Consider the following 27,605-nt stretch of genomic DNA (forward strand, 5'->3'; position numbering starts at 1 on the left):
GAGGGATAGAGGGAGAGACAGAGAGAGGCATAGAGGGAGAGACAGAGAGAGGGATAGAGGTAGAGACAGAGAGATGGATAGAGGGAGAGATGGAGAGAGGGATAGAGGTAGAGACAGAGGGAGGGATAGAGGGAGAGACAGAGAGAGAGATAGAGGTAGAGACAGAGAGAGGGATAGAGGTAGAGACAGAGAGAGGGATAGAGGTAGAGACAGAGAGAGGGATAGAGGTAGAGAGGGATAGAGGGAGAGACAGAGAGAGATAGAGGTAGAGAGAGATAGAGGTAGAGACAGAGAGAGAGATAGAGGTAGAGACAGAGAGAGAGATAGAGACAGAGAGAGGGAGAGATGGAGAGAGATAGAGGTAGACAGAGAAAGGGAGAGACAGAGAGAGGGATCGAGGGAGAGACAGAGAGAGGGATAGAGGGAGAGACAGAGAGAGAGAGGTAGAGACAGAGAGAGAGATAGAGGGAGAGACAGAGAGAGGGATAGAGGGAGAGACAGAGAGAGAGAGGTAGAGACAGAGAGAGAGATAGAGGGAGAGACAGAGAGAGGGATAGAGGTAGAGACAGAGAGAGGTAGAGACAGAGAGAGGGAGAGACAGAGAGAGGGAGAGACAGAGAGAGGGATAGACAGAGAGATAGAGACAGAGATAGAGGTAGAGAGAGAGAGGGATAGAGGTAGAGAGAGAGAGAGGGATAGAGGTAGAGACAGAGAGAGGGATAGAGGTAGAGAGAGAGAGATAGAGGTAGAGACAGAGAGGGATAGAGGTAGAGAGAGAGAGGGATAGAGGTAGAGAGAGAGATGGATAGAGGTAGAGAGAGAGAGAGGGGGATAGAGGGAGACAGAGAGAGATAGAGGTAGAGAGAGAGAGAGGGATAGACAGAGATAGAGGTAGACAGAGAGAGGGAGAGATGGAGAGAGGGATAGAGGTAGAGACAGAGATAGAGGTAGAGAGAGGGAGATATGGAGAGAGATAGAGGTAGACAGAGAGATGGAGAGAGGGATAGAGGTAGAGAGACAGAGAGAGAGAGAGATAGAGGTAGAGAGAGAGAGGGATAGAGGTAGAGAGAGAGAGAGGGATAGAGGTAGAGACAGAGAGAGGGATAGAGGTAGAGAGAGAGAGATAGAGGTAGAGACAGAGAGGGATAGAGGTAGAGAGAGAGAGGGATAGAGGTAGAGAGAGAGATGGATAGAGGTAGAGAGAGAGAGAGGGGGATAGAGGGAGACAGAGAGAGATAGAGGTAGAGAGAGAGAGAGGGATAGACAGAGATAGAGGTAGACAGAGAGAGGGAGAGATGGAGAGAGGGATAGAGGTAGAGACAGAGATAGAGGTAGAGAGAGGGAGAGATGGAGAGAGATAGAGGTAGACAGAGAGATGGAGAGAGGGATAGAGGTAGAGAGACAGAGAGAGAGAGAGATAGAGGTAGAGAGAGAGAGGTATAGAGGTAGAGACAGAGAGATAGAGGTAGACAGACAGAGAGAGACAGAGAGAGAGAGAGATAGATAGAGGTAGACGGAGAGATAGAGAGAGAGAGCGAGAGATAGAGGTAGAGAGAGAGAGATAGAGGTAGACAGAGAGAGGAAGAGATGGAGAGAGGGATAGAGGTAGAGAGACAGAGAGAGAGAGATAGAGGTAGAGGTAGACAGAGAGAGGGAGAGATGGAGAGACAGAGAGAGGGAGATACAGGTAGACAGAGAGAGGGAGAGAGGGAGAGACAGAGAGAGGGAGATACAGGTAGACAGAGAGAGGGAGAGATGGAGAGATAGAGAGACAGAGAGAGGGAGAGAGGGATTTTAGATCAAAGTGATGTTTTGTCTCCTAGCCACCAGGGCTGATTTAGGTCTGCATGAGTCTAGTAGTTGGAGATGCATTTAACACAGCCGCCAGTGATGACACAGATCTGATGAGACAGGCAGTCAGGCAGAGAAGCAGGCAGAGGCAGCTTAGGGCTGGCTCAACTACCGTATAACCGACTGTTATGGATGAAGAGCGTCAGGAAAATAATAACTGTCATAATCGTTTAAAAAATATATATTTTTACATGGCATTTTTTGTAATGTCAGTTGAGTTGAATCAACAAATCACAGCACACATTTTAGCATATCATTTACTAGCTGCCAGTCCACCCATTACTCCATCATTGACTTGAAAGGGGACGCCCATTCTATTCATTCAATTTCTATGGCAGCAAATGCAATCAGGAGCAGAGAGAAGAAAATGTGCGTTAAAAAAATGATACACGGTTATTGAGGTCACCACGGTCATTTGGCTGGTCAATTACCGTCAAATAAAGTTCCATGACCGCCACAGCCCTAAGGCAGGCAGAGAGGCAGGCAGAGAGGCAGGCAGAGAGGCAGGCAGACACTGAACTGTACATGTCCTTGCTTCTCCCCGCACCCCACCCTCTACGGACTCTCTGCTCTGCACTACCCATTACCTCCTCACAAAACACACCACCAAAACCACAACACCCTTTCCCTTATGTATCTATGCACAGTATGTGAGTGTGTATGTGCTGTATAAACACAGTATGTACACATATACACATGTTTTCTGTGTGAATAATACAAATGTACGGTACCAGTCAAAAGTTTGGACACACCTACTGATTCCAGGGTTTTTCTTTATTTTCACCATTTACTACATTGTAGAATAATAGTGAAGACATCAAAACAATGAAATAACACATATGGAATTATGTAGTAACCAAAAAAGCGTTAAACAAATCAAAATATATTGTATATTTGAGATTCTTCCAAGCAGCTTTGCACACTCTTGGCATTCTCTCAACCAGCTTCATGAGGTGGTCACCTGGAATGCATTCTAATTAACAGCCTTGTTAAAAGTTAATTTGTGGAATTTCCATCCTTCTCAATACATTTGAGCCAATCAGTTGTGTTGTGACAAGATAGGGGTGATATACAGAATATAGCCCTATTTGGTAAAAGACCAAGTCCATAATATGGCAAGAACAGCTTAAATAGGCAAAGAGAAACAACAGCACATCATTACTTTAAGACATGAAGGTCAGTCAATCTGGAAAATGTAAAGAACTTTCTTCAAGTGCAGTCGCAAAAACCATCAAGCGTTATGATGAAACTGTCTCTCATGAGGACCGCCACAGGAAAGGAAGACCCAGAGTTACATCTACTGCAGAGGATAAGTTCATTAGAGTTACCAGCCTCAGAAATTGCAGCCCAAATAAATGCTTCACAGAGTTCAACAGACACATCTCAACATCAACTGTTCAGAGGAGACTGAGAGAATCAGGAGTTCATGGTTGAATTGCTGCAAAGAAACCACTACTAAAGGACACCAATAAGAAGAAGAGACTTGCTTGGGCCAAGAAACACGAGCAATGGACATTAGACTGGTAGAAATCTGTTGTTTGGTCTGATGAGTCCAAATTTGAAATTTTTGGTTCCAACCCCTGTCTATGTGAGATGCAAAGTAGGTGAATGGATGATCTCTGGATGTGTGGTTCCCACGTGAAGCATGGAGGAGGTGTGATGGAGTGGGGGTGCTTTGCTGGTGACACTGTCAGTGATTTATTTAGAATTTAAGGTACACTTAACCAGCATGGCTACCACAGATTCTGCAGCAATACACCATCCTATCTGGTTTGCTCTTAGTGGGACTATAAGTAGTTTTTCTACAGGACAACGACCCAACACATCTTCAGGCTGTTTATGGGCAATTTGACCAAGAAGGAGAGTGATGGAGTGCTGTATCAAATGACCTGGCCTCCACAATCACCCGACCTCAACCTAATTGAGATGGTTGGGGATGAGTTGGACCGCAGAGTGAAGGAAAAGCAGCCAACAAGTGCTCAGCATATGTGGGAACTCCTTCAAGACTGTTGGAAAAGCATTCCAGGTGAAGCTGGTTAAGAGAATGCCAAGAGTGTTCAAATCTGTCATAATGGCAAAGGGTGGCTACTTTGAAGAATCTAAAATACATTTTGATTTGTTTAACACTTTCTTGGTTACTACACGATTCCATGTGTGTTATTTCATAGTTATGATGTCTTCACTATTATTCTACAATGTAGAAAATAGTAAAAATAAAGAAAAACGCCTGAATGAATATGTGTGTCCAAACGTTTGACTGTTACTGTATGTGCATGCATGGGTGTGTACACGTGTGTGAACTCAATGCAGCCTGCATACATTTTTTAGAGGTGAGGATGGAGATGTCCATACGACGGGATTGGCTGGGGACGTGTCATGATCCTCGGGAGGGCCAGGGGGTTATGGGTAATGGCTGTCTGGCCCACCCACTCATTATTTCCATGTTCAACCCTGAGCAAATGACCTTCATGCCTGAGATTGTCTCTCCTCCTCCTCAGACAACTGACAGTGTATGAAGGCGAGAACCTCAACTATTTCCACCAAACAAACAGCTAAGCTGATGAATGCTGCTGCTCACTAGACTAGACACATTTCATAGGATTTTACAGCTGAATGACTGCTGATGTCCTCATGTCAGCTATAATGGACCACTTTCCTTTCAAGCAACTTGATCAGCAAAAGCAATAGCTAAGTGACCAGGCGAGACAGAAAAACAAAAAAATCCATTAACTTTTCCCCCATTCACATTACTTTGTGGAAAACACAAATAAATGTAACAGACTATACCAACATAGTAACAGACGTAGGCAGAGACACACGTACAGACACCAACATAGTAACAGACGTAGGCAGAGACACAGACACCAACATAGTAACAGACGTAGGCAGAGACACAGACACCAACATAGTAACAGACGTAGGCAGAGACACAGACACCAACATAGTAACAGACGTAGGCAGAGACACAGACACCAACATAGTAACAGACGTAGGCAGAGACACAGACACCAACATAGTAACAGACGTAGGCAGAGACACAGACACCAACATAGTAACAGACGTAGGCAGAGACACAGACACCAACATAGTAACAGACGTAGGCAGAGACACAGACACCAACATAGTAACAGACGTAGGCAGAGACACAGACACCAACATAGTAACAGACGTAGGCAGAGACACAGACACCAACATAGTAACAGACGTAGGCAGAGACACAGACACCATCATAGTAACAGACGTAGGCAGAGACACAGACACAGACACCAACATAGTAACAGACGTAGGCAGAGACACAGACACAGACACCAACATAGTAACAGACGTAGGCAGAGAGACAGACACAGATACCAACATAGTAACAGACGTAGGCAGAGACACAGACACAGATACCAACATAGTAACAGACGTAGGCAGAGACACACACACAGATACCAACATAGTAACAGACGTAGGCAGAGACACAGACACAGATACCAACATAGTAACAGACGTAGGCAGACACACACACACAGATACCAACATCGTAACAGACTTAGTCAGAGACACAGACACTCAAGCCCATACTGTGTGGATAATGCACATATACCTGATTTTCATGCCATCATAGCCACACACACATCCCATAAAGTATAATGTGGCTTACCATGATAATGAAGGTGACAGGTCCTATGAAGCTCCAAATGAAGTGGTTATCCACCCTCAGCCAACAGCTGCAATGGAACACATCATGTGATCAGGTGATCGACATCCCTCAAGAGCAAATGATCTATTCTGTCTCCCCCACTGTGACTAACATCTCTGCATTTTCTACACTCTAAAAACACAGCAGCATTTGTCACAATGTATCCTACTGATCAGTAGCCAGCCTGGCTTCTAGACTAGATAGATGACATTATGATATAGTTACTACAGCAATAGAATAGTGATTGTCCTTCTGGACCACAGAGAGAACCTGACCTTGAACACATTCTGGCTGTGAGCCATACAACAGCACTGGTATTGCATTCATGACTTCAGAGTCTGCCAATGTCTACAATTGAGAGAGCAGTCTGGCTATACTTTTGACTCTAAACACAGTCAAAACGTACGCACAAATAGTTCCAACAAGATTTGTGCTGAAGCTACTGTATGTATTATCAGATAATATGTTCATTCAAATGCAGGGAGCGCTGCACTACAGCCCCAAATGTAAAAAGAATACCCAATTTACATAACTCCCTCTGGAAAAAGAAAAGCCTACGACAAATCATATGGCTTGTTTCTTGGGTAAAGGCCACTGGAGAAGAAAAGTTTAAAGAATTAAGGTCAAGAGAGAAAAAATAGCTCATGTGCACACAGAGAACACACCAGACCAGAGTAACCAACCAGCCAGACAACTCATTAATGTAGTGGTTTTGTTCACAGCTTTCCTCTATGACAGGGTGTACATTTGCCAGGAGGCAGAGAGAGAGGCAGTGGGAGACTGGGGTCTGTGATGTAGCTCTCATTAGCAATATATCTATCTATGTGCGAAGAAAGGGAGTCTTGATCTGGAGCTGGCTGGCCTGGGAGACCTGATGCTCTCTGCACCAAGAAAGGAAGATGGATACTGTTGAATGATCCCGCAGTTTTATTGTGCAACGTTTCCACCCCAAGGTCAACATCTGAAGAGGGTCTCTATCCTTATTTCTATCTTTCTTGACATTACTTTTCGTACCCTGCACCTGACGGTTACTGGACGCACGGACACTACTTCTTAACTACTGCATTTTGCACCAAGAACACAAAGAAAAGGTCTACAGATGAGATAAGATGTTACTTACGCTCTCGGTGTCCCGTAGCTGCGGTAGTCGATGGCGGCCGAGATTCCCACCACCACGGCGGGAAAGAGGTATCCTGAGGCGTAATAGTACTTCCTGCGGGAGAACTCACTCTCAAACACCTCAACCAGCATGAGGTAGAGCTGCACGCCCTCCAGGCACATCCAGGCAAACGCCGCGAGGAAGAAGAAATGAAGAACGACCGCAATGATGGAACACACCAGCTGGGATGGGGACACATTTAAAGGTTACACATACAGCGGTAAAGGGACAGTGGCATTGAAGATGCATTGAGACAAGGGAAGTTAAAGTAGGCATAGATAACTGGAACATATTCCCTGGGAACACAATGATAGTTAGACAAAATAACTGTGCATCGAAGCCCACTCCGATCCATGTGTACACTCTGGGGGCATCCGCACTCCTTACCTTGGGTTCAGTCATATTGATGCCCACAAGAAAGACCAGCTCAGCAATGAAAAGGTTGAGGCAGAGGTTCTTGTGGATGGTGTTGCGGTCGCTCTGAAGGCCCCTGAAGAAGCAGAAGGTGAAGAGGCTGATGGCCAGACACACCAGCGACACAGCGATTCCCATCCGGGTTATCACCGTCAGCAGCAGCTCATGGACACTCCCCTCTGCCTGGAGGACAAAACAGAGAGACACAAACCGCCGGAGTTAGAACCAATAACTTGGCGGATCTAAGACCTAACATGACAATGGGATTAGAACCAACAACCTGCCGGATGTACCTAAACACAAGGGGTGGTTAGACCTAATAAGCTTTTGTGTTGTTGTGAAGACTTTTTTATCTTATTCAAATGTTTAGGGAAGTGGCCTGAGTAGGAAGACAGAGACAACGCTATCTAATACAGTACCACTGCCACCTTCCTTTCTCAGACCACTTTAAACAAATGCCGTTCCCAACATTTATCAGTATATGCTATATTTTGTATTTTATTTTAACTTTATTTAACTAGGCAAGTCAGTTAAGAACAAATTCTTATTTACAATGACGTCCTAGGAACAGTGGGTTAACTGCCTTGTTCAGGGGCAGAACGACAGATATGTACCTTGTCAGCTCGGGGATTCGATCTTGCAACCTTTCGGTTACTACGCTCCAACGCTGTAACCACTAGGCTACGCTTCCGCCCCATATAATCTTAAGTAAACCCAATAACCTGGTAAAATGTACCATGACATAATGTACCATGTAAGATCATGGAGCTAATATGATTTCATGACATATACAGATATTTATAAAAGGATTTAACTCAACATCTAGCTGAACCAATCAGAAACACGAGGCAACACAGGAGGGAGGGTTTAGACCCAATAGCCTGCCGGAAAACATAAAACATGACAGACTTCATGTCCCCATCAATGAACCTTGACATAATATGAATGTCCTGGCTCACTGAGGGTTTGAAAACTCAACATCTACTGTAGGAAACAGATGACATGCCCTGCCAATGTAAAGTCCTTAGTAAGCGGTCACAAAGGCGCGACATGTTATAACATATATTGGGGGATCGCTCTGTGAAGGGATGATTAAAGTGTGTGTCACAACCCATGAAAATGAACACATTTCAATGTAGTATACAACCATATGCAAAAAAATAGAAGGCTTCACCATACAGAATATCACTCAGGGACAGTGGTCTGAACATGAGGTAATGCGTTCTGTGATATGAGTCATTTTATTGAGGGCAGGCCAGGAGGAGTTGTAGTTGAGGTGTAGGGCTGGTGTGACGGGAAGACCTAGCTCAGGGACTCTGGTTTCTCCTTGTGGTGAAGGGTTGTAAGGTTCGGGGTTTGCGAAGGGAAGAGTTCATGAGTCGGGACATGTTATTATATAAACCACAAACTTATGTTCCACGTTTATTACTGGGTAGATGCTTGCAGCACATTATATTTATCATAAATTGGATTGTAATTGCATTTTGCATGCAAATGGATCTCACCTACTTCATGTCGTTGAGTGGAAATGCAAATGAAAGAAGCTTGATGCAGGGCCGCCGTGTACGTTTCCCTGTGTATGATTCCAGCAGACGTGCATGTGCGTGAAGGCTATTAGTCACGGACCATAGGTAAAATGTAATTTATTTCCAATAATGTTTCAGCTAGCTCTCACTACAGTATCTTATGCTTGCGATCTCTTGCTTTTTTTGCTCACGGCAAAGTAAGTGACAGCCTCCTTCCGTTTCTCTCCACATACATTAACTAACCACATTCCTCACCTCAACTCCCATCCCTCCAACAACCCCCCCCACATACATACTGTACAGTACATACAATGAGGGGGATGGGGCAGATTCACTAGTGTCCTTAAATCCCAAATCAACCCCTAGCCCCTACCCCCTAGAGAAGGGATGGGCTCCTTTGATGGGGGTGGGGGCCATAAAAAATCAACTCATCATGAGGGGCCACAGTGGCTCTCGGGTCTGGGTACCCACATCCATACCCACACTTGCAGTCAGAGGCGGTCCTAGCCTTTTGGGGGCCTTAAGAAACCTTTTGCTGGCAATTCTACACATTTTGTCATTTGGCGGATAAGGGTTTGCAATTTTATAACAAATTTCATGCAATTCTACTCATTTTGCCATGGGGCGGAGACAAAAATGTGCAGTTTTACAGCTAATTTCCTGCATTTCTACACACTTTGCCATAGGGTTGAGAGAAATGTTTGCAGCTCTTAATATAGAAAAAGAAAAACTTAGATGCGCTACCAAATTACAAAATCACACCTGTATTCTACTATTCTAACTCTAGGCAGTAATTTGAGACCCCGACTGAATTAAATAGTTTTTTGTATTGACCGGCGGGCCTACAATGGTCGTCAGTTGCCCATCCCTGCCCTAGAGACTTATGTATATCTAATAGGATTGGATGGGTATCCACAATATGGTTACAATTCCACAGAGGACCAGAATGGTGGACATTCCACCATATTTGTTACACATACAGTTTCAGTCAAAAGTTTAGACACACCTACTCATTCAATGGTTTTCTTTCTTTTTACAATTTTCTACATTGTAGAATAATAGTGAAGACATAAAAACTATTAAATAACACATATGGAATCATGTAGTAACCAAAAAAGTGTTCAAACAAATCAAAATATATTTTATATTTAGATTATTCAAAGTGGCCACGCTTTGCCATAATGACAGCTTTGCACACTCTTGGTATTCTCTCAACCAGCTTCATGAGGTAGTCACCTGGAATGCATTTCAATTAACAGGTGTGCCTTGTTTAAAGTTAATTTGTGGAATTTATTTCCTTCTTTATGTGTTTGAGCCAATCAGTCGTGTTGTGACAAGGTAGTGGTGGTGAGAGAACGTCAAGACTGTGCAAAACTGTCATCAAGGCAAAGGGTGGCTACTTTGAAGAATATAAAATATAAAATGTATATTGATTTGCTTAACACTTTTTTGGTTACTACATGATTCCATATGTGTTATTTCATAGTGTTGATGTCTTCACTATTATTCTACAATGTAGAAAATCATACAAATAAAGAAAAACCCTTGAATGTGTCAGTGTGTCTAAACTTTTGACTGGAACTGTATACAATCCTCTCTGATCTACACAAGTGTCTAGGGGGTTAGTGGCTAGCTAGGGGATGGTTTGAACCAGCCCCTCACCATGTTCCCTAGATGGGAACATGCATACATATTACATCCATCAGTGGAGTCCAACCCCGGAATGATAGAACCCATTGAGGGCCACTCACCACATTCCCTCTATGGGCCATTAGGATGGCGAAGTTGGTCAGGTGACTACAGGAACAGGTGGTGTGGCTCTTGTTGGTGTCCAGGAGCTTACAGCCCTGAGTGGACCAGTAGCCTATCATACTCCTCTCAGAGTAGTTCCAGAACGAGCAGTTGGGGTTGTAGTAGTGCTCCTTCTACAGAGCAGGACATTAAGAAATAAGAACATTGTTTCAAACAACTAGTTAACAGTTGGGGTTGTAGAAGTTCTCAATAAGCAACACATGAGGAAACCTTTTAAATACCACAAACAACAACATTCTAAGCATTGTTTAAAACAAACTAACACATTACTTTAGAGTACATATGCTTCCTACCTATATATAGATACTGTCATTTTCCATCAAAAGGCAATTAACAGCAGGCTAAAGAGGAACTGTAACTCAGTAAAATCTTTGGAATTGTTGCATGTTGCGTTTAGATTTGAGTTCAGTTTATATATATATATATAGTCTAGTGAGTGTGTGTAGGAACAGTGCAGATTTACTAATCTGGGTAAGAGACAAATAAAACTTGATTTGATTTCGATTTATTTGTCTGTCATGCCAAGTGCAATTATAAACAATTTCAGTATATTATAAACAATTGCAGAATACCATGGCATAAACATGGTAGCATTTTCTATTTAAACTAACAAACGTATAACCGTGGGAGTTCCAGATGTACACAAGTATTGATATTTTACAGCCGTGCTCACAGTGCAGCTAGATCTTATGACATTGGCTTTGATCCTCCAACTACTAAAGACCACACTGCCCTTTCCTTTCCCACTATTTCCCCCTGCACTGAACAACACCGCAGAATGACACTAGTGCTCCAGAGCTTTCTCTGGGGAAGGGGAACTCACGTCGAGGTGCTCCAGGGTGAAGATGACGGGGTCAGACACGAACACACGGCTGGACTCCTTGGTGATGGAGGCGGCCAGGATGTGTGAGTTGACAGTCAGGTCTGAGAGGTTACGTCCTCCTCCTCGGAGCGTGGCGTTCTCTGTACTGAGGAACTGGCCCAGGTGCTTGTAGAGGACAAACACCAGCTTGGCCACACCTGGGGAAAAAACAGAATAAGATTTACGGTGGCATTGTGAACGTATAAAATTGCTACTCATTTCTATCCTTCAGCCACTTTCTCAGTGAAGGACAATTCTCCTTCACATTCATTCATTCATTCCCCCCTAGTTACCGTTTTTACTGTTGACTTTGACTGTGTTTGCAGACAGCTGAATGGAGGCTCCACCCTTGCTGGTCTGGGGGAACCTGAAGTCCTGCACCTGGCCGTCTGTACTGAGCACATACACATCCAGCACTGGAGAAGGACAAGAAGAGGGGGAGGTAGAGGGGGAGGAGGGAAAAGGATTCGGGAATGTTGGTGGTATACATTACTAAAAGATCACGTTTCAATCAGTGATTTATAGATACACTAGATGACTGATAGGGGGTGCTGTGTTGAAGCCACCGTACCTCCATCTTGGCACTCCCCACCAGTGTATTTTTTTTTTGGAAGCTATAGAAATGCATTCATTAATGTCTACATTCATTTTTTGCCATGCTTATTCTTTTACAGACATCTTAATGCATACTTTTAATTATATTATGTGAGCTAAACATAAACATAAAAATATACAGTACCAGTCAAAAGTTGCGACACACCTACTTATTCCAGAGTTTTTCTTTATTTTTTTTTACTATTTTCTACATTGTAGAATAATAGTGATGACATCAAAACTATGAAATAACACATGTAATCAAGTAATAACCAAAAAAGTGTTAATCAAATCAAAATATAGTTTACATTTGAGATTCTTCAAAGTAGCCACCATTTGCCTTAGTGACAGCTTTGCACAGTCTTGGCATTCTCTACTACATGATTCCATATGTGTTATTTCATAGTTTTGATGTCTTCACTATTATTCTACAATGTAGAAAATAGTAAAAATAAAGAGAAAGGTGTGTCCAAACTTTTGACTGGTACTGTATATACATAAAAACATCTTAAAGTATATATATTTTTTTTTACATTACTAATGTTACTGTCCCCACTACAACAACAAAAATACTTAAATACATGTAATTTTGTCCTTGAAACATGTAATTTAAATATTGTAGAATTCCATTCATTCCTATGGCGACCGGTGGCTTTAAAGCATCTCAATAGCCAATACATAGAATCAGCAATTAAGTGTGTATATACATTATTGGTTTCAATAGCAACACACAGTGTTTAATAGAGCTCTGATATAAAGGTTGGGAAGGGTGAAACAAGAGAGCAGCCATGTCCAGTGTTCCTGCTACAGAATCCAATCAATATCCCATCCAGCGCTATTTACTATAAAAAACAATGCACTAAGCTGCTCCCTGTAACCCCGGTCTACAGAGCTCCTCAGGGAGAAAGAGAGAGATCACACCACCATACAACCTGCTGCAGATAAAATGTTTTACCATTTCTTTCCCCTTTGGTCTCACACACACACACACACACACACACACACACACACACACACACACACACACACACACACACACACACACACACACGCTTGGAGAAATCTGAGGCCTTGTGTGCTAAAAGCACATAAACTATGCAAGTATCCATGGTGCGTATAGACAAAAATGATAATTTTGCATTAGCATGGTGCAGTGTATAAGCTTTTCCTTATCTGCTTCTATTTACCATTTACTGAGAAAGGGTTAAGGCAGGGTTAGAGGATATAGCTACCATATAGAATATGAAATTATTCAATTGATTTCTTAGATTTTCCATGAGGAGACTGGACAGCTCATCTTGCAAGGCGAGCGGGGAACTCATAACCATGGAACAAAGAGGCTTGTGTGGGAAAATGACAGTTCACTGCACAAAGCTGACTTAAATGAATGAGATCACATTGCTAATAAACTGCCTGTGAGAACATATTAGCCTGCCTGGCGCTGAGCGAGACATCAAACCTCCTACTGTGACTTCAACTAAATGTGGTCTTTTTAAAAACCACTTTGCCTTTCTCCTGGAGGAATAGCTGTCCAGGTTCTTGTTCTGTCTAGAATGAGAAGCCCACGGAAACTAACATCAGTATCTTTCTACAGAATGGTTGTGAATGTTAACTTCCACTTGCTTGGACATAACAAACTGTTGTAAAAAAGCACATTTTACTACTGAGGTCAAAGTAATTTTCTTCCAAGACAGAGCCACAGTTCAATTAAAATAATAATTAAACTGTGGATTGTAACTGGCAGACGTGTCTGTCTCGTTTTTCCTTTTTATGAGTGACGGGCAGGGAGGGTAAAGAGAAGAAAATAAACATACTGATATTGTCTGCAGGCACTTTGACTACAGCGGGTTCAATCAGGTTGTCGGCAAGGACGAAGGCTCCTTCCTCCAGGGTATCCAGTAACATGGTGGCGGCGTGCGTTTGCTCCGTGGAATTCATGTCTTCCCAGGACTTCAGGGCTTCCGGCCTCAGGAGGTTGTCAACCGTATCCACAATGGCCTGTATCCGTGGAAACAAATGTCAGAGTTTGTTGCTTTTTTATACCTCATAAATTCTACAACTGTCTGCAGCAGAAAGGGGGCACGGAAGGCATATTATGCAGATGGCAAGCAAGGACAAGCAAATCAACATCAACAACTAAACAATTTCATAAATAAGGTCACTGGCATTATAGGATGATATGAAGATACATTTAAATTAAAACATCACTTAAAGATGGCATGGCGGTCACAGAATATAAACTAAAGGAAGTTGTCTCCCCACTTTCCTGGTTTAGACCCATTTATTTTCTTTTGAATAACAAAACTGTGCCAGAGGGGAAGTTGGAACACAAACCAAATGTTTTTCAAATGAATGGAGCAGTTCTTTCTCAATACTGCTCTCTTAGTTCCTGTTCTAAAACATCTTACTTTTCCCAAAGAACAATTATCTCCCCCTTCCCTAACAATGAATATATTCCATAACAGGATCTGATGATAATGGCCTTGAAATGTGCAGTTTTCCCTTCCTTGAGGCGAAAATGGTATCAAAAAACGGAATGCATTTGTTTCTTGGGTAGCAGTCGAAGTAAAGAAGGGAATAATTCTGCTTGTTTTCAATGGCAATCTTTTCATTTCCTGCTTGGCTGATAAGCAGTAAGTAAGCAAAACATTCCAAACCTTCTAGAAAAAGTATCATATTTTGATCAAAATGGAGGTCCCTGTGACCCTGTGCAGGAGAGTTCATGACTCCCATGTAGTTTAGCATATCTATATCCACACAGCAGCACTAACGCTAGCCCCACTGATGACTCGCATGTAGTTTAGCATATCTATATCCACACAGCAGCACTAACGCTAGCCCCACTGATGACTCCCATGTAGTTTAGCATATCTATATCCACACAGCAGCACTAACGCTAGCCCCACTGATGACTCCCATGTAGTTTAGCATATCTATATCCACACAGCAGCACTAACGCTAGCCCCACTGATGACTCGCATGTGGTTTAGCATATCTATATCCACACAGCAGCACTAACGCTAGCCCCACTGATGACTCCCATGTAGTTTAGCATATCTATATCCACACAGCAGCACTAACGCTAGCCCCACTGATGACTCCCATGTAGTTTAGCATATCTATATCCACACAGCAGCACTAACGCTAGCCCCACCGATGACTCCCATGTAGTTTAGCATATCTATATCCACACAGCAGCACTAACGCTAGCCCCACCGATGACTCCCATGTAGTTTAGCATATCTATATCCACACAGCAGCACTAACGCTAGCCCCACTGATGACTCCCATGTAGTTTAGCATATCTATATCCACACAGCAGCACTAACGCTAGCCCCACTGATGACTCCCATGTAGTTTAGCATATCTATATCCACACAGCAGCACTAACGCTAGCCCCACTGATGACTCCCATGTAGTTTAGCATATCTATATCCACACAGCATCGCTAACGCAAGCCCCAATGACGACTCTTATGTAGCTTAGCATATCCATAGCCACACAGAAACGCTTGGCTAACCCCACAGATAAACATAGCCATTGGCATAATTACCCCACAAATCCATATCAACCCATGGCCCAATAAACCAGAGACAATTTAACCACAGGTGCCATTAACCACAGCAGAGGTCCAGGCTACACTATAGTGGTAATTAGGAAATAAAAAAGTCACTCACTGTACCAATTAGTGCAAAGCTGTGATTATCATCCACACACACACACACACACACACACACACACACACACACACACACACACACACACACACACACACACACACACACACACACACACACACACACACACACACACACACACACACACACACACACACACACACACTAATTGACCATAGGCACAATTACACTGTTGCCTGGATTAACCATTGGGGGGATTAAACACAATGATTTATACATACACTAGATGACTGATGGCTGTGTTGAAGCCCTGTGCCTCCATCTTACCACTCCCCAGCATTGTAAAAAAAAATATTGGAAGCTATAGAAATGCATTTACTAATATCTATATTTGTTTTTGCCACATTTATTTTATTACAGACATGCATACTTCTAAATTGTTTTATGTGAGCTAAACATTTTTTTTTTTAAGTAGAATTTTTTTCATTACTAATGTTGCTATCCCCAGTATAACAACAAAAAATACTTAAATACATGTAATTTTGTCCTTGAAACATTTAATTGAAATATCGTAGAATTCCATTCATTCCTATGGCGGACTGCTCCTACTGGGGAGTACCAATACATTGCATCAGCAATCCAGGGTTTATATACATCATTGATTAAACCCTGTAGTCCCTCGCTATCAAACCAGACTGATGATTAACCAATGACCACAACATGTAAACAGACCACACAGCATGGCTACCATTATTACCTAGAGCTATGATAAGCTTACAGTCCAGCTCTGAATCGGATACCTATAGTGTCTGTCTGTGTCTCTCTATGGGGGAGTGCTGACCCTTCCGATGGGATAGATAGAGCCTCTGTTAAGGACCACACACACAACATCTAACGTTGATCTGCCGTTCGTTCGGGTGCGCTGTGCTTTAGGGACCACCCGCTGCTGGATGTCTGACTGCGCAAATTACGGCAGGCACTGTTCAGACGTGATAATTACTCTCGGCTGGCAAACGCTATTGGTGTGTCCTTTATTGGACTGTGATGGGGGAGTCATAGAGGGGATAGGGAGGATAGGAGAGAGGAGAGAGGAAGAGAGTCAAGGAGAGGGGTGTCAGAGAGAGGAGAGGGTAGCATCAGAGTAGCAGTAGTGATTACAGGCCTAGGACCATTACACCCAGACAAACAGAGAAACACTCAACGGTCCTCCCTCCTTGCGAGAACCCCCCTTCCCTTGTAGGCGTGAAGGAGGAACAAAAAATGAAACAAATTCATGTCTCTAATTTGTCACAGTGTTAAAATAAAATAAAAACTGTTCTGATTGAGTCCTCTTTTATTCTCGCCTGGGTGGAGGTCGCACAATGCAACAATCACAAGGGTGTTACCCAAGATGCCCCACAGCGAACAGGACATTCTTGGGTGGTGGTGGTGGTGCTGCTGACTTCACTAACATTGTCTATTGATGGATGGTGATGCATAAAGAAGACAGCCTTAAATCAAGTTGACAGAGACATATCCCAATTTTTCACAGTAAAAGAAACCTCAGTAAAAACAGCCCTAACTCATCATGGTGAAGATTGCGCCGACCAGTCAAACAGAGACTGATGCGAGAGACATAAGAGATCTGAGAAGGCTGGTTTGTGCCGTGTAAGACAGGCCCACTTTGTGTTTACGCCAGAGAAGCTTCTTTCAACAGGACCTGCTCTCACATTATAAACTCGGAGCAAAGGAAAATGACATGGAGAGAGAAAGGAATTAAAAGACCCAACATCCGATATGAACATAAACACATTAATGGGACTGAACATGAATCCATCAGACAAACACAAAAATGTCAGCGAGAGGAAGAACATGGAGATGCTGAGAATGGTAAAGTGTAAGCAAGTGAAAAACTGGGTACACTGCCACTTTGATCACACTTACGGGTGACAGGGAGGTACAATTACGGCCGTGGGAAGGCAATTACTCATACAACGCACAAGGAGCAGACAGGAGATGGAGGGAGGGATGGAGAGAGGGATTGAGAGAGAGGGGGATGGAGAGAGAGATAAGTGATAGAAGGAGAGATATTAAAGATAAGGCAAGACATATTGACTGACAGACAGGCAGGCAGGCAGATAGACAAACAGACAGGTGAGTTGAGAGGTAGAGAGATGGATGGGCATACCGACAGGCTAATAGACACACAGGCAGATAGACAGGCTGGCAGATGGACAAGCAGAGAGACAGGTGGACACGTTGTGCATACAGACAAGCCAACAGATCATCACAGACGGACAGACAGCCATAGGCATAGCAACACCAATGCTACTGAGCATATTGTGGATACTTTAAGAGGTAAAGGTGTCTATGTGGAACCAGCAGGTATACAGTACCTTCATATATGCCCTGCAAGTCCTCTCTCTCTTTTGAAGCTTTTTAACACAAAGAAAAGATCAAGAACAAGAAAAACACCATTAGGAAGCAAAACGCTTAGGGGAAAGAAAGAGGATAGTCTGTGTCTTCAGAAAACACATATCCTAAAATACACCACTTACCCGACTCAAATCAGGAAGGAAATTATAATATATAATCCTTATGTTAGGTAGATGAAATAAGAAGCTCACAATATATTATGTAGCACATTGTAAATGTGTTTCGGAAGCTGTATCTGAATATGCATCTAGCTTACATAACTACAAGGTCTTGGCTGGCAGAGACAAAGCTGCACAGCATAGCGTTGTAGAGGGGGAATTGCTGAGATTAAATTCCTATGCTTTGCATTAACGATGCTTTATAAAGCATTGAGACAATAAACAAAGCCAGAGGGGGTCATTTGGATTCCATGGCACTGAGGTTATAACAGTCTGCCAGCTCTGGGTTTTATTTAGAGCCTTTGTCGGTCTGTCTCGGTCTCAGTCAAAAGAGACGGATTCATTATTCCCACAGCTAGCTAAGTCGTGGCTGAAGGAGTGTAGCATTGTGCTGTTGTAAGACAGTACAGTCAGAACATAGACAGAAAGGTTCAGTCTATGACTAGCTACAAAGGTAACAAAAGAAAACACTACGCATGTGCATTTTGGTCCAAATCCACTTTGCTTTCACCTTTGCGTTCTGAATAGCACTGTAAAACTGTCATTCATTTCTATGACTGTGGCAGTTAGGCCTTAAGATTCCTGCTTGGGCCTTTCAGTCAGAGAGACATGGTAAGTGCTCTGGAGGAGGGAAGGCAGCTCTGTTCTTGCCTGTCTGGTGGTAGAGAGGAGAGTTATTCTTTGTGTTGGCTAGCAGGGGGCTGCTATCCATTAGCTCTTAGAGCTGCCAGGTGAGAAAGCTGCATTTCAGAACCCAGTAATTTCTAGGAAAAGGTGGGGCTAGGGCTGGAAGAATATGCTCCCTCCCTACCCTCAGCCACAGCTCCCCCTAAGGGCTGGGGCTGCCTTTCCTCAGGTGGGGCTAGGGGCAGGAGAGGAGGGAATACTACCTACCCAGATATATACACGCATGTTCATACAGTATATGGCACTTGTATTAACTAGCATACCTGGGGTCACATACAGTGCATTCAGAAAGAATTCAGACCCCTTCACTATTTCCAGATTTTGTTACGTTACAGCCTTATTCTAAAATGGATTAACTAAAATAAAAATCTCATCAATCTACAAACAATACCCTATAGTGACAAAGCCAAAATTCAGACCCTTTGCTATGAGACTTGAAATTGAGCTCAGGTGCATCCTGTTCCATTGATCACCCTTGAGATGTTTCTACAACTTGATTGGAGTCCATCGGTGGTAGATTCATTTGATCTTATATCTATCCTACTTTGCCTTTCTAAGGTCTTCGAAAGCCAAGTTAAATAGATCACTGACCATTTCGAATCCCACCGTACCATCTCCCCTATGCAATCTGGTTTCAGAGCTGGTCATGGTCACCTCAGCCACGCTCAAGGTCCTAAACGATATCATAACCGCCATCAATAAGAGACATTACTGTGCAGCCGTATTCATCGACCTGGCGAAGGCTTTCGACACTGTCAATCACCACATTCTTATCGGCAGACTCAACAGCTTTGGTTTCTTAAATGATTGCCTCGCCTGGTTCACCAACTACCTCTCTGATAGAGTTCAGTGTGTCAAATCGGAGGGCCTGTTTTCCGGACCTCTGGCAGTCTCTATGGGGGTACCACAGGGTTCAATTCTCGGGCCGACTCTTTTCTCTGTATATATCAATGATGTCACTCTTGCTGCTGGTGATTCTCTGATCCACCCCTACGCAGACGACACCATTCTGTAAACCTCTGGCCCTTCTTTGGACACTGTGTTAACTAACCTCCAGATGAGCTTCAATGCCATACAGCACTTCTTCCATGGACTCCAACTGCTTTTAAATGCAAGTAAAACTAAATGCATGCTCTTCAACCGATCGCTGCCCGTCCGTCCAACATCACTACTGACTTAGAATATGTGGACAACTACAAATCCCTAGGTGTCTGGTTAGACTGTAAACTCTCCTTCCAGACTCACATTAAGCATCTCTAATCCAAAACGAAATCTAGAATCAGCTTCCTACTTCGCAAAAAAAAGCATCCTTCACTCATGCTGCCAAACATACCCTCGTAAAACTGACTATCCTACCGATCCTTGACTTCGGCGATGTCATTTACAAAATAGCCTCCAACACCCTACTCAACAAATTGGATGCAGTCTATCACAGTGCCATCCGTTTTGTCACCAAACGCCATATACTACCCACCACTGCGACCTGTACGCTCTCGTTGGCTGGCCCTCGCTTCATACTCGTCGCCAAACCCACTGGCTCCAGGTCATCTACAAGTCTCTGCTAGGTAAAGCCCCACCTTATCTCAGCTCACTGGTCACCATAGCAGCACCCACTGCCAATGACTGGAAAGAACTGCAAAAATCACAAGAAGCTGGACACTCATATCTCCCTCACTAGCTTTAAGCACCAGCTGTCAGAGCAGCTCACAGATCACTGCATCTGTAAATAGCCCATCCAACTACCTCATCCCCATACTGTATTTATTTATTTATCTTGCTCCTTTGCAGCCCAGTATCTCTACTTGCACATTCACCTTCTGCACATCTACCATTCCAGTGTTTAATTGCTATATTGTAATTACTTCGCCACCATGGCCTGTTTATTGCCTTACCTCCCTTATCCTACCTCATTCGCACATGCTGTATATAGATTTTTCTACTGTATTATTGACTGTATGTTTGTTTATTCCATGTGTAACTCTTTGTTGTTGTATGTGTTGAACTGCTTTGCTTTATCTTGGCCAGGTCGCAGTTGCAAATGAGAACTTGTTCTCAACTAGCCTACCCGATTAAATTCTGTTTTAATCGGGGAGGGGGGGGGGCTTGGGTCTGTGGAGATGGGAGAACCTTCCAGAAGTACAACCATCTCTGCAGCACTCCACCAATCAGGCCTTTATGATAGAGTGGCCAGACGCAAGCCACTCCTAAGTAAAAGGCACATGACAGCCCGCTTGGAGTTGGCCAAAACGCACCTAAAGGACACTCAGACCAGACAACAAGATTGCCTGGTCTGATGAAACCAAGATTGAACTGATGAAACCAAGATTGGCCTGATTGACAAGCGTCACGTCTGGAGGAAACCTGGCACCATCCCTACAGTGAAGCATGGTGGTGGCAGCATCATGCTGTGGGGATGTTTTCAGTGGCACTTACAGGGAGACTAGTCAGGATCAAGGGAATGATGAACAGAGCAAAGTACAGAGAGATCCTTGTTGAAAACACCTTCTCCAGAGCGCTCAGGACCTCAGATTGGGGCGAAGGTTCACCTTCCAACAGGACAACGACCCTAAGCACACAGCCAAGACAACGCAGGTGTGGCTTCGGGACAAGAATGTCGGAGCCCGGACTTGAACCCGATCAAACATCTCTGGAGAGACCTGAATAGCTGTGCAGTGACGCTCCCCATCCAACCTAACAGAGCTTGAGAGGATATGCATAGAAGAATGGGAGAAACTCTCCAAATACAGATGTGCCAAGCTTGTAGCATCATATCCAAGAAGACTCGATGCTGTAATTGCTGGCAAAGGTGCTTCAACAAAGTACTGAGTAAAGGGCCTGAATACTTATGTAAATGTATATTAAAGTTTTATTTTGTATAAATAACATTTCAAAAACTGTTTATGGAGTATTGTGTGTAGATTGATGGGGGGAAAACAATTTAATACATTTTAGAATAAGGCTGTAACGTAACAAAATGTGGAAAAAGTCAAGGGGTCTGAATACTTTCCGAAGACACTGTATTGTTTTATATTACCTTGTTGAAGCTCCGCCCAGCCGAGTCCTTTTCGCTAGGCCGTAGCTCCTGGAGCTGAGCATCCAGGATGTCAACCAGCTGCTCCATGAGACGCACTGATGAGCTGACGTCACCGGCGAACACCGGGCCCTGAGTGTGGTGGGCCAGCTCATTGGCTAGGTTAGCCGCGTTCTCCCCACTACGGATCTAGAGTTGGAGAAAAAACGTAAATATAAATGGACTGTTTAAGCTTTTAATTACTTGTTTCTTACTAAATACAGATGTAAGATCTGGATTTGATCACTCTTTTGTTGCTGCAGCTTTTCCTCCACCGGAGGAAATGCAGATGAGCTTCTTGACTGCATAAATTCACTGAAAACCCGCACTGACACACAGTTATATTAACAGTATTACACTTTCCATGTAGCCTCATTTTGACCAGATAATAGCCTAACCACCAATCATGCAACACTTTGGACTAAACGTTAAAATCCTGGTTCTGCAGGATTACTTAGCTGCGACAATACAGGTCAAATGAAGATCCTACATCTGTACCTGGAATGTGGTATGTTAACTATGTGATAACAATGGATACTGCTGATTTAATGTGGAGAAAGGAAGAAAACAGCACAGCAGGAAAAGGCTCAGGGTCATTGGTGCAACGTCTCTGGATGATAGGCATCACAGTGTCAGACCAGTATACAAGTAATGTATCATATACTGATTAAAACTCAAATCAATATTAAATGCTGCAAGCTATAGGCTACAGAGAGCAATTCAAAGTGGCAGAGAATTTTTTTTACAGAGAAAAGTGCATTGAATGTGTATTTTTGTTCACATCTAGAACTCATTCAGCGGAATACAGAATGTATGGGCAAACCACGTCTTTAGTGTTGCAACCAACAAGATGCTAATACAAATAGACTTTTCCCTTTCAGATAAAGAAGTAGAGAAACGTTGGTGTTTTGGTCCTTCCCTCCCTGCCACCCAGGAGCCATGGGAGGACACTGCTGACCAACCTTGTGTGCCACTTGAGCGACCCAGTGGGAGGTACAGTTGCTGAGGTCGGGTCCCTTTGGGTTCCAGGTCCCCCCTGCTACCGTGCAGAGGTAGGAGGCGATGCCTGGAGAAACACACAACAAACAACAGTTACACAACCCCCTATTGTCTGTTTTTATAGTGTATTGAACAGTATGTGTGCATTTATTTGCGTAACTTTTTGTGATGTTGCTGAACACTTCCATCTTGAATACACGGTTATATCCCCTGCAAATGAGATTGTATGACAACGAGAAAAGCCTGTTTAAATAAAGGTTAAATAGAAATAAATGAAACAGAGTCAGGACATCTCTTTGTCCTGCTACTGCTCCTGTCCTCTTACTTACCTGGCTTCTGTAGAGCAGAACAAACAAATGACTGAGGACAGCCATGGTAACAAAATAAAAAGGTATGATGTGAAACATGGTTGACCAGTAGGAACTAGGAAGATTGCCAGCTTTGTAATGTCTAACTGAGTGGACACTACACAGTGAGAGATTCTCATACATTTCAGCTGTATACTGTAGGAATCACTGTCTGTGTCCTTATAGTCTAACTGCGGGTTGTCAATTAATAAAATGCTATATATATACATATATATATTACTGCATTCTTGTCAACAATGAACAGTGTTGCCATAGTCTTACTACCTATTGGTACGCCTTCATGTCCGACATGTCTGCATTCCATACATTGCATTTCCATATTATTGAAATAACAATGATAACTCATCCCCCTCATGCCACCTACTGTTTTTTTATCTTCCTATATTGTCTGTTTTGACAGTTCATTCATGTAATTATTTACTATTTGGCACTATTAGCATATTTTAGGTAATGCACATTACATCTTGGCACCTGTCTAATGTATGGAAAGCTATATGAAAGACAATGTGTAAACATACTAACATGTTCATACAGAGGAACACACACACCACACACACTCCCTCCTTCCCTCCCGGTTCCTAATAGTACCTCTGGTTCCTTTGGGGCAGGGTCTTTCCACTGTGGCTCCAGTGTGTGTCTGGGGCCAGGAGATACCCCTCCTCATCGCTCCCTCACAGAAGCGCCTGGGGGTGGGGGGGATCTCTGGGGTGGTGGGGTCAGCTGTACCATGGGGGTCCTCCGCTGGTTTACCCGCCTCTCTCTCTCTTCCATCCCTGGGGTCTGCTGGAACTGTGGTGTTAACTGGGACCTTGACTATGACCATGGTGGTGGTGATGATAGTGGTTGTCTCAGGCAGGGCCGAGGAGAGGGAGACGTCTTCTATAGTTGGCACTAGGAGAAGAAGAGAGCAGAGAGAAAGTGGACGTTATAGCTTTAATAAAACCCAGCCTTACCTTGAACTCCCTTTATACCTTTCAGACATACATCAGATATAACAGTCAGCAGGGAAAGTTCAAGGTAGTTTCAGTGTTTTAGTTCCACACCGCTTGGAGGGATGGCTGCTCTATGCTCTACTGAGTCACGTCTACTGGAGAGTCTACAGCAGCACTCAGGTATTACTCCACACTACTCCTCCTCTCTGTTCTGTTCTGTTAGGAGGAAACCTGTAAACACTACCTCAGCTATTTTCACCTTTACCCAATCCTGAAAATAACAGGAGGACAGGTACTGTAGCAGCATCTGCCTGGCCTGGCTCTGCTTGGCAGTGATGTCCTTCTTGTGGGAGAGTCAGTAGGCTGATTAATATCAACAAGGAAGACAAAGCCTGCCTGCATTTGACTATTTTCTCCTCCCTTTCATCTCTCCCCTTGATAAAGCCGACGTAAGAAAACTAAACTGGAATGCTCTGGGCAAAAACCATACATCAGCTATAATGCTCAGCTGCTGTATTCAATGCACAGCTATAAAGAACATCTCTGTGTGTGTGTGTGTGTGTGTGTGTGTGTGTGTGTGTGTGTGTGTGTGTGTGTGTGTGTGTGTGTGTGTGTGTGTGTGTGTGTTGTGGTCACCAAGAAGGTGTGGTCTCTAGGCCTTTTCTACAGTGTCTACCCATTTGTGTGGTCACAGCACTGTGAATGTACAGTAGAATGAATGAAAGAAAATAAGAAAATAGATAAATAAAAACAGTATATGCGTACAGCCTGCGTATGAGCATGATGACTACACTGGCTGCCTCTTGCCTGACTGATTATATATCACAGCCACACGATTGCTAGCGCTGATAAGAGGTGGCTTCCCACAAGGAGGTCTGCTACTCTGAGAGTCCTGCAGTGCTGTCTTCAGAGGCCCAGGGAACAGGCAATATCTTGCTATCTGACGCTCCATCATCAGACACATATCTCCATTTCCTCCCCACCTGAATGGTGACAATGCCCACATTTAGCGTCTGGGCTCTGGAGCGACTCGTCGTCTTTGTTTAGTGTTTCTGTTTCAGGGGAATATTGAAGTTCATAACAATGTCCTGTCTGTGTCTGTCTGTGTTAAGGAAAAAAGAGCTGAAAGTGCATAACCAACAATACATTAAATCTAGCATGACGTGGTTCTCAGAAAAAGAGGGTAAAAAAAGGGTCCCAGGCAGCGACACATTTCTATTTAGAAATGTCAGGCAGGGTCAGTCAGCCGTGTTGCAGTGTTGTTGTGTTATGACATTTCACTCAATGACCTTTTCTCCCATGGCAGAAGCAGTGTTTAATTGGGCCGTACTCATTCCTTCATTGTGCGTCCGTCTGTCTGTCAGCCACACACTCAATTGCTCGTTCACACATTTCTGAGCACTAAGTAACTATGCAAATGGTACTGACATATGTCCAGTTTATTGTTGTGAGAACAGATGTTGAGGAGTTTATAATCTGAACAAAATATAAACGCAACATGCAACAATTTCATCGATTTTACTGAGTTACAGTTCATATAAGGAAATCAGTCACTTAAAATAAATTCATTAGGCCCTAATCTATGGATTTCACACAACTAGGCAGAGGTGCAGCTAAGGGTGGGCCTCAGAAGGCATAGGCCCATCCACTTGGCATCAGGCCCATCCACTTGGCATCAGGCCCACCCACTGGGGAGTCGGGCTAAGCCAATCAGAATTAGTTTTCCCCCAAAAAAGGGCTTTATTAAAGACAGAAATACTGGCCTGGCATGGTTATACGTTGTCTGCGGTTGTGAGGCCGGTTGGACGTACTGTCAAATTCTCTAAAACTACGTTGAAGGCAGCTTATGGTAGAGAAATTAACATTAAATTATTTGGCAACAGCTCTGGCGGACATTCCTGCAATCAGCATGCCAATTGCATGGTCCCTCAAAACTGTGGCATTGTGTTGTGTTACAAAACTGCACATTTTTAAGTGGCCTTTTATTGTCCCCAGCACAAGCTGCACCTGTGTAATGATCATGCTGTTTAATCAACTTCTTGATATGTTACACCTGTCAGGTGGAGGGATTATTTTAGCAAAGGAGAAATGCTCACTAACAGGGATGTAAAACTAATTTGTGCACAAAATTTGAGAGGAATACGTTTTTTTGTGTGTATGGAACATTTTGGGGATTTTTTATTTCCGCTTATGACACATGGGACCAACACTTTACATGTTGCGTTTATATTTTTGTTCAGTGTAACTTCCGGTCTCTCTGTCGGTGTCCCTCTCTCTCTCTACCACTCTTTTGGTCCCTATCCCAAGTGGCTGTGAGAAACTAAATGCTTACGGAAACTGCAAAATACCAGCATACTGAGAAAAACACTCACACCGCAGTGTCACTATTCTCTGTGCACCAGTCTAATGTACGCTCTAGAGACTATTATAGCTATTGATGTGCACTGGAATTCTGGTTTAGTTGTAATTTGGAAGTGCCTGAGTGTGAACCCCTGACTACCTCCTTTCTACAGCGATAGACAGATGAAGGGGAATTTTTTTATGAAAAAAAAAAAAAACTAAAGAAATAGAATCTAAACCACTTGTCAAAGAGGCCCATTTTCCTGTTACATTTCTCTTGATGTCTCCATCCACCGCCCGGCCACACACTACAATTTTCTTTTGATTATGATGAGCCATTTCACCAATGGCGGTTGAAAGCCGTGTGTCCTCTGCTAGCACTCAGCCCAAAGAGGGGCCATCTCAATTAGCTGTCATTTCACTCAAAAGCCTAAAGGTTCAATGCAGCTCTTTTTATCTCAATATGAAATAATTTCTGGGTAACAATTAAGTACCTTACTGTGATTATTTTTGACCGTTTTAATTCAAAACAAACAAAAATATCTTCTTAGCAAATAGCAATATCTCAAGCAAGAATTTAGCTAGGAGTGTCTGGGAGTGGTCTGACTGGGGAGGGGAAAACTGAAAACTAGCTGTTACTGGCAGAGAACTGGTTTGGGACTCCTTATATTAACTAATTTACCGCCTGCTGATGTCAACAGGCAGGCCAAAACTCCCTCCCAAACAGCTCTTACACTAAAAGGGCATTATCATAATTTTCACAATTTCACAGTATAATTCCAACCTCATAAGCCCAATTCATATGTGATTCATTTTACTGGGGGAGATAGAGTTATGTAATTATGTGCACAAGCACAAATCACCAGATCATTATTTTTTAAGTCATGTTCTTCCACACAATCTCAACAAACCATTTCTGTATGTACCTCGCTTTGTGCACGGGGGCATTGTTATGCTGAAACAGGAAAGGGCCTTCTCCAAACTGTTGCCACAACAGTTCTTGTTCTGACGTTGTTTCCAGAGGCAGTTTGGAACTCGATAGTGAGTGTTGCAACCGAGGACAGACCATTTTTACGATCTACGCGCTTCAGCACT

At 43.4% G+C, this 27,605-nt stretch overlaps 1 protein-coding gene across 11 annotated transcripts in view; it reads right to left on the bottom strand.

Moving 5' to 3' along the window:
* The window catches only part of LOC129813725 (adhesion G protein-coupled receptor L2-like), a 138,227-nt gene that overhangs the window by 19,136 nt on the left and 91,486 nt on the right, over nt 1–27,605 (bottom strand). For 9 of the 11 annotated variants that reach the window (XM_055866180.1, XM_055866178.1, XM_055866182.1 and 6 more), the window contains 11 exons: nt 23,827–24,129; nt 22,834–22,937; nt 21,836–22,021; nt 17,917–17,955; nt 13,718–13,901; nt 11,603–11,725; nt 11,271–11,467; nt 10,387–10,560; nt 7,083–7,292; nt 6,657–6,877; nt 5,498–5,564 (listed from right to left, as the gene is read on the bottom strand). In XM_055866180.1, the coding sequence (XP_055722155.1) occupies nt 5,498–5,564; nt 6,657–6,877; nt 7,083–7,292; nt 10,387–10,560; nt 11,271–11,467; nt 11,603–11,725; nt 13,718–13,901; nt 17,917–17,955; nt 21,836–22,021; nt 22,834–22,937; nt 23,827–24,129 (1,808 nt within the window). The remainder of the gene's footprint in view (nt 1–5,497; nt 5,565–6,656; nt 6,878–7,082; nt 7,293–10,386; nt 10,561–11,270; nt 11,468–11,602; nt 11,726–13,717; nt 13,902–17,916; nt 17,956–21,835; nt 22,022–22,833; nt 22,938–23,826; nt 24,130–27,605) is intronic. The other 2 variants (XM_055866181.1, XM_055866179.1) reach the window with 1 other exon arrangement.

The sequence above is a fragment of the Salvelinus fontinalis genome, chromosome 17, assembly GCF_029448725.1.
Source record: "Salvelinus fontinalis isolate EN_2023a chromosome 17, ASM2944872v1, whole genome shotgun sequence".
Lineage (NCBI taxonomy): Eukaryota > Metazoa > Chordata > Actinopteri > Salmoniformes > Salmonidae > Salvelinus > Salvelinus fontinalis.